The 16,151-nt window shown below is 44.1% G+C and overlaps 1 protein-coding gene across 1 annotated transcript in view; it reads left to right on the top strand.

The window, feature by feature from the left end:
• The window catches only part of LOC124709009 (A disintegrin and metalloproteinase with thrombospondin motifs 7-like), a 552,648-nt gene that overhangs the window by 477,169 nt on the left and 59,328 nt on the right, over positions 1-16,151 (top strand). Inside the window, exons 15-16 of the mRNA XM_047240641.1 lie at positions 132-258; positions 3,829-3,949. Coding sequence (XP_047096597.1) covers positions 132-258; positions 3,829-3,949 — 248 coding nt within the window. The remainder of the gene's footprint in view (positions 1-131; positions 259-3,828; positions 3,950-16,151) is intronic.

The raw sequence follows: 16,151 nt of genomic DNA, 5'->3' as shown, positions 1-16,151 counted from the left end.
TGTGACGCAATTTTGCCCAAGTTAAATCGTAATTTGACTGACTATAACGAGTTTATTGGAGCCGCGCTGAACACCAGCCATGAAGCAAAGCATTTGCTTAGCAGGAGAGTTGGTTTCCCGGCGTGTTGCAGGGTACACGGAGGTGGTCACCGTACCCATCGGCTCTCGTCACCTCAGCGTGGAGGAGCTGGGCCCCACCGAGAATACGATTGCAGTCTCCGATGAAAAAGGCGAGATCTTCTTCCTGAACGGAAACTAGTGAGTACCGCAGTGTTAACAGGAATTTTTGTAAGGTTAGCTTTTCACCTTTATTATCACATAGGCTAACCGAGTGCTGTTATTTTGTCGTAGAAACGTCGCTTTTTGCAAGGAAGCGCTTTAAAACAATTCTTTTGCTTTTTACATAGAGGAGCGAGTCTGTGCTCATGTTTCTAGCACCTTGAATGAAAGCTATGAAACTTAAGAGGTGTTACAGATTCAAATATTTCATGCTGCAAATCTGCAGTACAGGTTCTTCCCACAAAGGGACATAACAGAAATAAGGATTTACGATAAGTAAACATGTGCAGTTGACAGCAGTGCTGAATAGAGACCATTAGCTTTTCAGATCGATAGTAATAAGTTAACCATAACCATACTCAAATAAGTGGCTGAGGACGACCGGACATCTATAAAATTATGAAATGTTATGTGCTTTCTAGATGTTGATATTATCTTGTGGTGTCCTATCCATGTTCAATAAAAAACTGAAGCCACATGACACATTGTCATGAGAAATACTGTAAATGTATATTTTCTTAATATTTATTTTTATTTTGTGACAATTTGCAAACGACACTGCTCAGATAATCATTTTTAAAAAGCTGAAAGATAACATATCACTTTCCTGCAAAAGGCAGAGGTCCCAGGCCCGAGTCCCATTCCGGCACACATTTATTGTCGGTTTATTTACTTATTTATTTATCTAACCTGATCTGATTAAGGTCAGTAGGCCACCTCTTACATCTGACTAGGTTTTCACACATTCCTTACCTTTAGTACATCACAGTTACCTAAGAAATAACAATTTTAGTGTGATAAATAGTGTTAATTGATTTGAGTGTCTGAAGTGGCAGTATGAGTAAATAATACTGACTATGAACTAAGAAAGTTAATATTGGCAATACTTCTACAACTGCTGATGCTGCCTCTATTGATAATAATAATAATAATAATTACAATAATAACAATAAAGATAGTGGCTGGTATAACAAGAATTTAAAAAGCACTCCGTCTCCAGGCCACGAGTAGCCTACCGGGACCATCCGACCGCCGTGTCTTCCTCAGTGGAGGATGCGGATAGGAGGGGCGTGGGGTCAGGACACAGCTCTCCCGGTCGTTATGACGGTCTTCTTGAGCGAAGCCGCTACTATTCGGTCCAGTAGCTGCTCAGTTGGCATCACGAGGCTGAGTGCACCACGAAAAATGGTCACCCATCCAAGTGGCGACCACGTCCGACAGCGCTTAACTTCGGTGATCTCACAGGAACCGGTGTAGTCACTGCGGCAAGGCCGTTTCCATAAAAAGAACTTATAGGTGTAAAAAGTAGATGTTTCTGATGTAGAGAGTTCTGGGGAAAGGAAATTTAACAGCTAAGAATACTGGGAAATGAGGAAGGTCTTGTTAGAAAGAAAAATGTGCAGGAGTAACGAATGCATCCACGGACAGGGTAGTCATTCTTGTTGCTTGATTAGATATGTGATTATCTGTCTTTTGAAGCTGGAGCTTCTATTCAGTTCTCCTATATGATTCGGGAAGTTATTCCAGAGTCGGGTTCTTGCTATAGAGAAGCAGTTTGAGAAAGTGGCTTAACAATGGAATGGGACAGAAAAGATTTTGCTCTCTTGGGAATGAGTGTTTCTGACATGTTGTTCAGACTAGAGCGTTAAGATCGAGGAGAGCTATGAGAGACAGTGTAAGTTGATAAGACAATAGGAATGGTAAAGAAATCTCTGTGCTTGTGTGTGTGCAGCCAGAGTAATTGTGCATATGATGGTGAAATATAATTAAAGAATCAAATATCACAGATATAACGAACAGAGGGACATTCATAATCAGTTCCAGGTGCCGTGATCTTTGCTGAGAAAGGCCTAAAGGCCTAGCAGGATACCATCTCTGTACACAATAATTGGAAGTATAAGTGTTTGTACAAGTTTCTTCTTCAGGTCAAGAAGGGAGAGCTTGCAACTTCACTCGGGCTTGCACATTACCTTTTATCCTGACTCGTCTGCAAAAGTGCACAGTTGCATTCGCGCCCTATATTGAGTAAATAGCCAGCCTAAGTACAGCAGTGAATGAATTCAAGTATATGTCTAGATCACGATCATTCAGAAATGATTTACACCGACAACAGTTTAGAATGAAAACGTTTTTATTTTACTAAATCACATCCACAAAACAAACTGATGGCCACGTGATACTATGTCGGCGGCTCTTAGCCGCACCGACCTTACGGTACCGACGGACAACAATCCAAAGACCTCGACCTTTGTCCCCTATCCTCTGTCCTGTGTCCGGTCACGCGACACTACATTAGTGAAATATATTATTTCTAAACATGGCCATCATGCATTTACAATGTTACCATATTAAAATTTGTAAAACTAAATACCTTATATTATTTTGTAGACAATCATCAGATTATTTACATATTTAAGGGCACTCCCCTTTTTGGCAGTTTTACCCCTCTTCTTTTGTTTAATCACGTCTTTGCCTAAAAGGTGTGGCATACGGGTTAGGTTAGTGGTGTTTAACGTCCCGTCGACAACGAGGTCATTAGAGACGGAGCGCAAGCTCGGGTTAGGGAAGGATGGGGTAGGAAATCGGCCGTGCCCTTTCAAAGGAACCATCCCGGCATTTGCCTGAAACGATTTAGGGAAATCACGGAAAACCTAAATCAGGATGGCCGGAGACGGGATTGAACCGTCGTCCTTCCGAATGCGAGTCCAGTGTGCTAACCACTGCGCCACCTCGCTCGGTGTGGCATACGAAATACTCATTTTGCTCTATATAGATCGAAAACTGAACAGTACCTTCACAATAAAAGACAATAACTTATTATGCAGAGGTTCTCAAACATCGTTACAACTTAATTTTTATGTAAAACATGTTCTTTAATGTCCAAAATATTATCCCTGCTTCTATGCTTTAAATTTGAGTTTTGAACTATTTTGAAGAGCTCTTATGTTTATGGAGTACTCCTAGTTCAGTGATCAGATACCCAGCGAATCCAGCGATTAGCAAGACAAGCACACCTTACATTATTAACATATGTACCAACTTATGCACTGAGACATAGGCAATTATGTAACTAAGTAATTCAATGTGACACTGTTATATGCTGCCTCCTCTCTATCAAGAAGGTGACTCCATAAATATACTGACTTGTGCTTGCTACTCCCCAAATGTTCTTCCACAGTAAACATTACCACATCCAGCAAATTAGTTATACTATTACAGTATCCCTTGTAACCTCACAAGCTTTTTATATTTTTGTAGGAAATGAAGAGATGCTGATGCCTTCTCGCTTTTACGAATAAATTCAAGTTTCTCACTGTACGTTAGCATTTCAAAAGGATTATGGTTCGTGTAATATTAATGACACACCGCAGGAGTTTATTTTAGCACTTGAGAGCATGACCTTCCGCCTTTTTGTCGGAGAACTCAGTGCTCTAGGAGCAAACTTTAAAATCTGGCGTTAGATGTGGAGACTGTTCAACCATAAGTTGACGGCGATATGCAGGTAGGAGTTTGTCACAGGAGCGGTGAGCTTCCTGCTGTGTGTTGCAGCACGGAGGAGGCGGACGGCGAGTACCGGATGGGTGGGGTGCTCGCCTTCTACAGCCATCCGCAGCCCAATCAGGAGAGACTGGACGTCCCGGGCCCCACGCAGCAGCCGCTCACTATACACGTGAGTACGAGACCACGAAACCAGCACTAGCTCCCTATACTCCTGACTTCATCTGCGTCTACATCTACAGCGGTGGTCACTAAAATTGCAGCTTCTGGAGGACAAGTAACCAAGTTTCGCTTATAGCGCGCATACATTTTAATAATAAGAATTAATTTATAATCTCAAGGCCCCGGGAGTAGACAACATTCCATTAGAACTACTGACGGCCTTGGGAGAGCCAGTCCTGACAAAACTCTACCATCTGGTGAGCAAGATCTATGAGACAGGCGAAATACCCTCAGACTTCAAGAAGAATATAATAATTTCAATCCCAAAGAAAGCAGGTGTTGACAGATGTGAAATTTACCGAACTATCAGTTTAATAAGTCAAAATACTAACGCGAGTTCTTTACAGACGAATGGAAAAACTCGTGCCGGCCGGCGTGGCCGAGCGGTTCTAGGCGCTACAGTCTGGAGCCGCGTAACCGCCACGGTCGCAGGTTCGAATCCTGCCTCGGGCATGGATCTGTGTGACGTCCTTAGGTTAGTTAGGTTTAAGTAGTTGTAAGTTCTAGGGGACTGATGATCTCTGCAGTGAAGTCCCATAGTGCTCAGAGCCATTTGAACCACTTTTTTTTTGAAAAACTGGTAGAAGCTGACCTCGGTGAAGATCAGTTTGGATTCCGTAGAAATATTGGGACACGTGAGGCAATACTGACTCTACGACTTATTTTAGAAGAAAGATTAGGAAAGGCGAACCTACGGTTCTTACATTTGTAGACTTAGAGAAAGCTTTTGACAATGTTGACTGGAATACTCTATTTCAAATTCTAAAGATGGCAGAGGTAAAATACAGGAGGCGAAAGGCTATTTAGAATTAGTACAGAAACCAGATGGCAGTTACAAGGGTCGAGGGGCATGAAAGGGAAGCAGCGGTTGGGAAGGGAGTGAGACAGGGTTGTAGCCTCTCCCCGATGCTATTCAATCTGTATATTGAGCAAGCAGCAAAGGAAACAAAAGAAAAATTCGGAGCAGGTAATAATATCCACGGAGAAGAAATAAAACCTTTGAGGTTCGCTGATGACATTGTAATTCTGTCAGACACAGCAAAGGACTTGGAAGAGCAGTTGAATGGAATGGACAGTGTCTTGAAAGGAGGATTTAAGATGAACATGAACAAAAGCAAAACGAGGATAATGGAATGTAGTCGAATTAAGTCGGGTGATGCTGAGGGAATTAGATTAGGAAATGAGACACTTAAAGTAGTAAAGGAGTTTTACTATTTGGGGAGAAAAATAACTGATGATTGTCGAAGTAGAGAGGACATAAAATGTAGAGTGGCAATGGCAAGGAAATCGTTTCTGAAGAAGAGAAATTTGTTAACATCGAGTATAGATTCAAGAGTCACGAAGTCGTTTCTGAAAGTGTTTGTATGGAGTGTAGCCATTTATGGAAGTGAAACGTGGACGATAAATAGTTTGGACAAGAAGAAAATAGAAGCTTTCGAAATGTGGTGCCACAGAAGATTGCTGAAGATTAGATGGGTAGATCACATAACTAATGAGGAGGTATGAATAGAATTGGGGAGAAGAAGAGTTTGTGGCACAACTTGACAAGAAGAAGGGACTGGTTGGTAGGACATGTTCTGAGGCATGAAGGGATCACAAATTTAGCATTGGAGGGCAGCGTGGAAGGTAAAAATCGTAGAGGGAGACCAAGAGATGAATACACTAAGCAGATTCAGAAGGGTGTAGGTTGCAGTAAGTACTGGGAGATGAAGAAGCTTGCGGAGGATAGAGTAGCATGGAGAGCTGCATCAAACCAGTCTCAGGACTGAAGACCACAACAACAACAACATGTGATTTTTGAGTACACAGGGCCCGAAATTTAGTACAGGGAGCTGCCACCTCTGAGGGCAACAAGTCTATGCTGGATGGGCATCGGACCCAGCTGACTCATATGACAGATACGGGTACAGCTCCAACTCTGTGCCAGAGTTTATCGATCGTACTGGCTGGATACTGGTGGCGTGATAGACTCTCGGCAACCTATACACAAATAAGCTCGCCAGGAAAAAAATTACTTCCCCTAGAAAAATAATTACAAGTATGGTTTACTATCGTGTAATTCCTAGCCCGCCTTCCACCCTGGGACTGATAACCTCCTCGATTCGGGTACAGGAGTCGACAAGGTTGTGCAGGTACTGCGTTATCAGGTTAAACCACTCGCTCAGGATATGATCACACAGTTTTACCAAATTGCAGGGATGGTGATGTTGGGGTTTTAGCCGCTGTTGTAATATGATCCACACATTTGCCATGGGGTTCAATTCAGGTGACTTTGCAGGACAGTCGAGACGTAACAGTGTGGGAAGTGTTCAGAAAACCAGTTACGTATTCCTCTGATCCGACGAACTTTGCTGTTGTCGTCTTTATGTCCCTGTGCTCATGTAGAGGTAGTGCGAGCGTTCATGAGCTCATGAAACGATCCTCTGACATCTGTAGAGGGTTAATGACTCATCTGTGCGTGCCCAATAGAGTGACTAATTTTCTGTGCAGTGAGCTTATTTTCAGTGGGAGAGACATCTGCACAACGTATTGACTAGCGCAACAGTACAACACCCACTGTATCAAGATACGTCAGCTCGGCAAGGCCAACACAGGTCTTTCGTTATCCTGTTGAAAGATAACGTCACGGAAACCTCGAGGATAAAGCGCAGCCACCCGTCTTAAGTCAAAAAAGCAATGACTGCTGTCCAATGGCACCCCAAGGGCTGAATCCGCATGACTATCATGAGCACAATCTCGCAATGTTCGTTTTAATCAGAGCCTCAATATGCGGATACGACCGCTATGATGCTACACTCAGAACCGGTAGTCCTCTGTAAACACTGTATCCAGTGTTGTTCAGTGTTGTTCAGCACCCCACTGCCCGTGCACCCGCTCTATGCTGCAGCATCAAGGGAAGCTGCAACTACGGCTGCCGCGCTGACAGTCCGTGATGCTGTAGACTTTGTCTCATTCTACAGCTACCCATCTACATGCATACTCCGCAAGCCACCGCGCGATGCGTGGCGCAGGCTACCCCGTACCACTACTAGTCATTTCTTTTCTGTTCCGTTTGCAAATAATGCGAGGAACAAGCGACTGTCTATACGCCTCCGTACGACCCCTTATCTCTCTAATCTTATCTTCACGGTCCTTACGCGAAATGATGTCATCATAGCGACTTTGGTTACTAACGTTAATGAATTTATTAAGAAGACTGGGAGAGGATTTCTGTTAGAAAGAGCACCTAGACAGTTGTTAGCATCCCACTAACGTAATGAACTCACAGAATTTTGTTCCAGTATGATGGACGTAGAGCGATTATGGGCAAAGCTTAAACAGTTTGCAAATCTTACGCTAGAGAAGTATGTGACGAATAATTGAATTAAGGACGGAAAAGACCCACCGTGTTTAACAACGAAATCCGTAAAATGCTGAGGAAATGAAGGCTGTCTCTATACTGACACCGTAGATTAGGTCAGGCCTGTTTGTAGCTACGAGGTCTAAAATATTTCCATTGCGTGTGAGCAGTCGAACTAGTTTGCAAGACAGTTTTCGGAAAACGTGTTCAAAAGAATTTCGCAAGACTCTCTGACTGTAGACCTTGCAATGGATCCATAGACGTCCCCGTTTATACTCGGTAGGCAAAACACGCCTCCAACCAATATTGCATGATCATGGTGTTTCCGCGTTACTGATCGTAGACTTCCTGTCACTCACTCTAAATCTATCAAAGCGGGATCAGGTGGTCGGTAAAAACATCCAAGAATTAACTTGAGTTCCTCTAGACCTGTTTTACGCGACCAGATAACTTCACTTTCACGCTCAAATTCGACATCAAGAGAGAATATTTTTATCAGCCGCAATGAACGCTACCCATTCTATGCCATCTATTTTGTCTTTTCGACGTACGTTCCATGAATTGCTAAATATCTCAGAGCTTCCTTCTTCGGGTATCAGCCAGCTGTCGGTCCCGAGAATAATTTCAGCTTGGGAAGTGGATCACTCGAACATGCAGGATCATACGGCCACCTCCCGTACATTTAGTTGGGAAATGGGCTTTTTTGCAGTAATACAAGTATCAACATGGGGAGTGAGGGTACCTTTGGCATTGATACCATGTCCTCCCTCCTCCTCTGTTTGATAACGGCGGGGAGAAAAATTACTGTTCAGTAGCCTCCGTATGTTTGTCCTCTGATTGTCTCATCATGGTTATTTTATGAGAAGTGATTCAGTCTCACTGGAGTTGGTCGAGAATCTCAGTAAGGCTCTAGCACTCTCTTACTAAATGAACCTGTCACGGAACGCGCGCCCTTCTTTGGATTTTCTGTCTTTGCTCTGTTTATCCTACCTGGCAAGAATCCCAGCTGATGAGTAACACATAAGAGTCGGGTGGATGAGCACATTGTGATCCAATTCCCTCGTGGAGGAATTACATTTTCTTAAGATATATCCACTGAAACTCAGTCTGGCATCTACTTTCCTTACAACCCCTTTTGTATGATCGTTCCACTATAGGTCACTCTGGACGGATACTACCAGATAACTGTGATTTACCGCCAATAGTACAAGTGAAACGTAGCAGATCTTCCCACTCATTTTTACTCAGTCTGTTACACCTATTAATTCCGAGAAAGAAGGAAGAAACGAAGATTAGGGTCTAACGTCCACTCGACAATGAGGTCATTAAACACGGAAAACAATCTCGAATCGGGAAAACGACGGGAAAGGTAGTCGGCCGTGTCTTAAAGGGGCCAACCCGGCAATTACCTCAAATGATGTAGAGCAACCATGTGAAAACTAAATTTGGATTGCCGAACAATGATTTGAATCCCTGTCCTCCTGAATGCGAGACCAGTGTCTTACCACTGCTTCGTCTCTCTTCCTTTTACATTGAGACTCAACTGTCAATCAGCACACCAAGAGTAGCTCCTCTGCACGTCTTCCAGCGTTTCCTACTTCACACTTTTTCGCTAGCAGACTTTACAGAGTCGTTCGTATCAAAGTTTCGGTTAACAGAAAATCTGCTGCTTTGATATAAGACATATCCCAAATGTTATTCTCTTTCCTCTCAAGTTTTGAAGACTACACTACTGGCCATTAAAATTGCTACACCACGAAGATGACGTGCTACAGACGTGAAATTTAACCGACAGGAAGAAGATGCTGTGATATGCAAATAATTATCTTTTCAGAGCATTCACACAAGGTTGGCGCCGGTGGCGACGCCTACAACGTGCTGACATGAGGAAAGTTTCCAACCGATTTCTCATACACAAACAGCAGTTGACTGACGTTGCCTGGTGAACCGTTGTTGTGACGCCTCGTGTAAGGAGGAGAAATGTGTTCCATCACGTTTCCGACTTTGATAAATGTCGGATTGTAGCCTATCGCGATAGCGGTTTATCGTATCCCGACATTGCTGCTCGCGTTGGTCGTGATCCAATGACTGTTAGCAGAATATGGAATCGGTGGGTTCAGGAGGGTAATAAGTAACGCCATGCTGGATCCCAACGGCCTCGTATCACTAGCAGTCGAGATGACAGGCATCTTATTCGCATGGCTGTAACGGATCGTGCAGCCACATCTCGATCCCTGAGTACAGTGGAGGTTCGAGTCCTCACACGAGCATGGGTGTGTGTGTTTGCCCTTAGGATAATTAGGTTAAGTAGTGTGTAAGCTTAGGGACTGATGACCTTCGCAGTTAAGTCCCATAAGATTTCACACACATTTGAACATTTTTGATCCCTGAGTAAACAGATGGGGACGTTTGCAAGACAACAGCCATCTGCACGAACAGTTCGACGACGTTTGCAGCAGCATGGACTATCAGCTCGGAGACCATGGCTGCGGTTACCCTTGACACTGCATCACAGACAGGAGCGCCTGCAATGGTGTACTCAACGACGAACCTCGGTGCACAAATGACAAAACGTCATTGTTTCGGATGAATACAGGTTCTGTTTACAGCATCATGATGGTCAAATCCGTGTTTGGCGACATCACGGTGAACGCATATTGGAAGCGTGTATTCGTCATCGCCATATTGGCGTATCAAAAGGGGTGATGGTATGGGGTGCCATTGGTTACACGTCTCGGTCACCTCTTGTTCGCATTGACGGCACTTTGAACAGTGGACGTTACATTCCAGATGTGTTACGACCCGTGGCTCCACCCTTCATTCGATCCCTGCGAAACCCTACATTTCTGCAGGATAATGCACGACCGCATGTTGCAGGTCTTGTACGGGCGTTTCTGGATACAGAAAATGTTTGGCTGCTGCCCTGGCTAGCACATTCTCCAGATCTCTCACCAATTGAAAGCGTCTGGTCAAAGGTGGCCGAGCAACTGGATCGTCACCATACGCCAGTCACTACTCTTGATGAACTGTGGTATCGTGTTGAAGCTGCATGGGCAGCTTTACCTGTACACGCCATCCAAGCTCTGTTTGACTCAATGCCCAGGCGTATGAAGGCCGTTGTTACGGCCAGAGGTGGTTGTCCTGGGTACTGATTTCTCAGGATATATGCACCCAAATTGCGTGAAAATGTAATCACATGCCAGTTCTGGTAAAATACATTTGTCCAATGAATACCCGTTTGTAATCTGCATTTCTTCTTGGTGTAGCAATTTTAATGGCCAGTAATGTATAAAATACGAAATTAATGACCTGCCACGTCCTTTCTCAGTATATAATCTGCTTAGACCTTACTCATCTCTGCTGGATCCAGAATCACACTTGGCACTAGGTGCCCCCTCAGTTATGCGGCTAGCTTTTGGTGACTGCAGGAGAGGTGCAAAAGCAGTTAATCTTTGAGGTCGCCCCAAGTACGACTTGGGACGTGCAAAAAATGGTGCGAATAGGAGCCCAAAGTATTTTTTCTATGTTTATTATTGTGTTATATGGCAGAGTACACTTTTCTTAACGGTTACCGAACTGAATCATAAATCACAATGGGTAACTCAAGTGAAAAATATGAATAGCGTGCTTGTGGATCTTAGATCGACGTGGAGACCTTTTACGAAGTTAAGACACAATAAACCCAGTGTTAATCCTAAACTGTTTAATTTCAAAATCCCTCTCCATCATAATATGTTTATTGAATCAGTTATATTTAACAGTGGTAGTGGGAGATTGAGGGGTATGTGTTTCTCTTAGGTACACGGTTAAGAAGTTATTACAAATTGGAAGTGTCTAGTACAGTGGTTGTACTGTGAAAAAACGCGAGTTTACATCCACCGTATACTTTTAGGGAAGTGAACTCAACTCTCCCTAGTTAATAAAACCAAATCGTAGTAATACACGACGAGCGAACGCAATGCTCGTTGCTGTCACAAAATAATAAGTGAATTATACTTGAACTTGGCTACTGCGCACAAGGATAATAGTGACACAGGGAAGTTAACCAGTTGGGTATACAATAGGTTATATTTATTTCTATTGAGTCGCCTAACCAGGAAAAGTTGTTGGACAAGTTAAAGGCTCTTGAAATTTAAGTCAAGTCTGCGTATAAAAGAAGTTTATTTGCTTTGTCTGTTTCATGAAAGTTACAACAAAATGACAAAGAGTAAAGTCATCAGCATATTCATTTAAATTAATCATGAATGATGCTAACACTGTGGGAGTTGCCAAAATTTATCTGCAAGACTACACGGAGAATAAAGTCCCAAGAAACTTGCGAAATCAAAGCTATAGAATTCAAAATTATAGATTACAATAAATCATATCGGCAACACAGTTTTAGTATTAGAAAAACACAAGTAAGTGAGCTGCTTAGATTATGCGTCGCACTAGTGCAGATTTTGAACTTATATTTCCTCGAGAACAGGAAATGGAATGGTGCCGAACGCACCAGACGAACGGTAAGACCCAGTAGCTCAAAATTTACTCTCCAGACAGTAGCCGACCGCCGGATGATTCTTCCTTCTTTGCTCCTTCCCAAATCCTCATTTCAATACACTCTACGTGGACGAGACGAGTCAATGCTGTAGCCAATGTGACGGAAAAGAATTGCTGCCAAATTCATGAAAATGCAGGGGGAAATTACACATAATTTCCCTCCTTTTACGTACAAGATGCACATTTTTAAACCTGAGGCTGGTACTGGGCCGAAGCAGTGTCTTCACGATTGGTCAGCCTTACACGCTAATAACACTGTCTAGCCAAACTTCTTTGCTCAAGACTCAATATTGAAATCTGAGACGGCAACTCGGGCCGTACATGCACCGATCTTGCTATTAATTTATAATTTAGTAGGCTATCTTATGGACCCCCACACATTAGATGTAGTAAGAGCGACATGAGTTGACCGTGGCCCTTCCGACCCCCCCCCCCAGCCCCCTCACCCCCACCCACCCACCATACAAAGTAGTAATCGCAGTGTTATGAGCATTTTGTGTCCACTGTTCTGTTTCAGATTGCTACCGCCCTCACTGACCCAAAGCTATGGCACAACTACCTGATGAAGTGTTGTTATTTTATCTGTGGAAGAAGATGATTCAGTGATTAATAACAATAATTGCACTTATATTTGAATGCATTATGAGACATAAGCACTAGTGTTTAATAATTGTTTTGAATGACTTTTTCTTTTATTCATTGCATTTCATTACAACAGCCTTAATTTAATATCATAATCCTCGCTACAAATGCGTACCACATCTGAACGTGGTCATCTGTACAATTTGCATTCGCGAATCTATGTCACTTCAATTTGAAATTTATACAATGGGAGCTGATTGGTATGAGGCACACACGCCCATAAGTGCTCGGGAATGGAAGACACTTAAAAAATATTCCACCTCCTACATCCCCTAACCCCACAGTGGCCAACAGTGGCCAAGCTACTTACCCTCTCTGCCTCTGAGGCAAGCAGACAACTTTATTTAGCTGAAGGCCGAGTCCACCAGCGTCAGTTAAAACAGAGCAAATTACAAAAATATTGCTGATTCTGTAAGTTTTTTATTTTTTATTTATTTATTTATTTATTTATTTTTTACTGAGCAGGAAAACTATACTCTTCAGGCGCTCTTAACATTAGCTGTTTTTTCATTCGGCTGTTTACTGCTAAAGTATATTAGCAAAAGATCGTGCTGAGAGCCATGGGCTGCACGAATATCTTACTGGGCCGCTGTTTACGACTACTGGTCTGGAGCGATGCAATTCTTTTAGCTGAACCAAATTTTAGAGCGAACGTGACTGACTCTCCCACGCTGGTCAGATGGCACCTCAGTGTCTTGCTCTTTGATGTTCGTGCTGGAAGCCAAAAATGTCGTGTTCAATTATGATCCGGGGACTATAGAGTGGGCGTGGACTTCGTTGACCACAGGGGATGCCCTTGCCGGCTCGAGTTTTAAAAGCTGTGGAGCAGTTCGCTACCCGACTTCCGCGAGAACTGCACCCAGCCCCAAAGGCGGCGCTCTTCACCTAATGAGATTCACAGGCTGCCTTCTCCCGCCCGACAAAAGAGGCCGTACAGACGTTTCTAGCGACACACCACGGGAGCAAGGGTAAAGCCTACCTACCGAAGCATACAGCTCTTGTATTCTCACTAAAATAACTACGAAATAGCGGCATAAAGTGAATTAATGTCACATAGTGATATGTGACAGTAATATCAGAAATGATTCGTTTACCTATGGAGTAAGCTGTCCGAAAATGCTCCCTAAAAATTGACTGGTGCCTAATCAATACGACATAAAACAACAGCTCAGAAATCTTATTGAGCCAATGACCTGTTTGTAATATTATCAAACGACCGCACAACTTGCAGACTGCGAAATTATTGAGGCTTTTGTTCCTGTTGTTCCTGTTCGAACAACGCGCTTGCTTCCTGTTGCAAGAACGTCGAAAGAATAGGTCTAACAACATTCAGCACGTACCAAGCGATGGTTAGCGCACCCTCCAAAAACACCAAAGGGAACGAGAGTTGTAGGTTGTGCTGTCACCGCCAGACAACACACTTGCTAGGTGGTAGCCTTTAAATCGGCCGCGGTCCATTAGTATATGTCGGACCCGCGTGTCGCCACTGTCAGTGATTGCAGACCGAGCGCCACCACACGGCAGGTCTAGAGAGACTTACTAGCACTCGCCCCAGTTGTACAGCCGACTTGGGTAGGAAAGGTTCACTGACAAATACGCTCTCATTAGCCGAGACGATAGTTAGCATAGCCTTCAGCTACGGCATTTGCTACGACCTAGCAAGGCGCCATAATCCTTTGCTATATACATTGTGATGCCTGTACCGTCAGACCAATGTTCTCCAATTGTAGATTAAAGTTAAGTATTCCAAGAACTACGTTCTTTTCTTTATAGGATAATTACTTTACCTTGTTCTAGACCTCACGCCAATCTGCGTGAGCGTAACGCGTGACTTTCGGCTACCTCCGAGTGGCGTGGCTGTCTTGCTACGCCACAACATAGGTTATCACATCCCAGACCATAAGGCCTTGTTTGAGGCCAGTGTTTCTTGAAAGAAGTCACTCTAAAAGACAGCGTTCGCCATGTCGACATCGCACGCGCAAACGACCATCTCTAGCGTGCAGCAGAATCTTCTTTCGTCGTTGAAGACCACGACGCGCCATTCCATCTTCCAAGTGATCCTCTTAAGGCAGCAGTGCAGCTGTGCACGTCGATGCTGCGCTATGAGTGGAAGACGGGCTAGAAATGTGCGTGCCCGTAGCCCTACTGCTAATAACCGGTTCTCAACAGTTTGTGTTGATACGTCAGAGTTCACAAGTCCTTTTATATCTGCTGTGGTACCTGTATGATCCACCATTGCTGCCCTTGTAATACGAGGATCTGTGCTTGTGGACGTCTTTAGTGTGAAAATGTTCACGTGACCACAGTTGCACAACTAATTCGGCACGTCCAACTTGTGTTGCAGTTCTCCTAAAGGACCATACCGCCACTCGGAAGGCCACAATTTGACCCATTACAAACTCGCTCAGTAGTTGGGGCATGAGTCCATCTCCGTGGCGCGGTTGCCTGCTTGCTTCACATGTCTGTAGCACACTGAGCCTTATGGCTGTGAGTATTTCCTATTAAAGGATAGACGCAGATGGTGCTTTGGTAGCTATGGCACTACGCTATCTGTTGGAGGACGACGCTGAAACCATTATCAGTACATCTAATACCACCCAGGCGGCATATACCGTCATCGGATCAAAATCGAAGCCGTCTTTCCAGGTGTATTCATTTTTTTCTGGCAGTGTATACCGTGTATGGAATTGTAAACCGGCGCCGAGGCAACTGTAGTGCACCAAGATCATGGGGTGAACGACGGCTGCGAAGATGTGTACGAATAGACGTGCAACTGTTAAGCAACTGACCTCCCAGATGAACCAATTGGCTGCTAACTTCTCCTCAACGACCGTTGACCGAATCTTCCTGCGTATGTGGCTCGCAACAGGCGCCTGGTTCATGCATTACTGATCATCGGCGAAGAAGGCTGGAATTTCCGCGGCAGTGCCGCAACTGAACATCTACTGAGTGGCGACAGGCGGCCCTTTCAGATGAATCACATTTGATGCTTCATCGGAAAGACATGGCATGTATGACGTGAAACGTCTTAAAGCAGTCACACTGCAACAGCCATCGAAGGCTGGAGTAGGGAACTTTCTGGCCTGGGGAATGTTTTCGTGCATTCCCTGGGCGACCTCGTCATTCTGGAAATCACAATGGATCAGCAGAAGTATGCATCTGTCATTGGAGACTATGTCCACTCCTACATGCAGTTTGTTTTTCCTTGGTATGATGGCATTTACCAGCAGGACAATGTAACGTGTCACACGGCTCGCAGTGTGCGTGTGTGGTACGGAAAGCACCAGGATGAGTTAACCTTAGGCCCCTGGCCGCCAAACTCGACGGATTAAAACCCAGTCGTGGATCTGTGGAACCACCTCTATTGGGCTGTAAGCGCCATAGATACTCAACAGAAACCCAGCGCAACTGGCCGCGTCACTGGAATCTGCGTGGCTCCACATCCCTATTGGTACCTTCCAGAACGCCACTAACTCTCCTTCACGTCTCGCAGCTGTCTGTGCTGCAAAAGGTGGTTATTCAGGCTTTTGACACGTGTTCACATTAATGTAATCGGGCACTATAGACGGAATGGACATCTAAAAACAATGATAGTCTTATATTCTGTAGTGAGCAGCATTTGGAACCTTGT

Source organism: Schistocerca piceifrons, chromosome 7 (genome assembly GCF_021461385.2).
Source record: "Schistocerca piceifrons isolate TAMUIC-IGC-003096 chromosome 7, iqSchPice1.1, whole genome shotgun sequence".
Classification (NCBI taxonomy): domain Eukaryota; kingdom Metazoa; phylum Arthropoda; class Insecta; order Orthoptera; family Acrididae; genus Schistocerca; species Schistocerca piceifrons.
The sequence above is the reverse complement of the archived record's forward strand: the minus strand, read 5'-3'. Positions and strand labels throughout refer to the sequence as shown.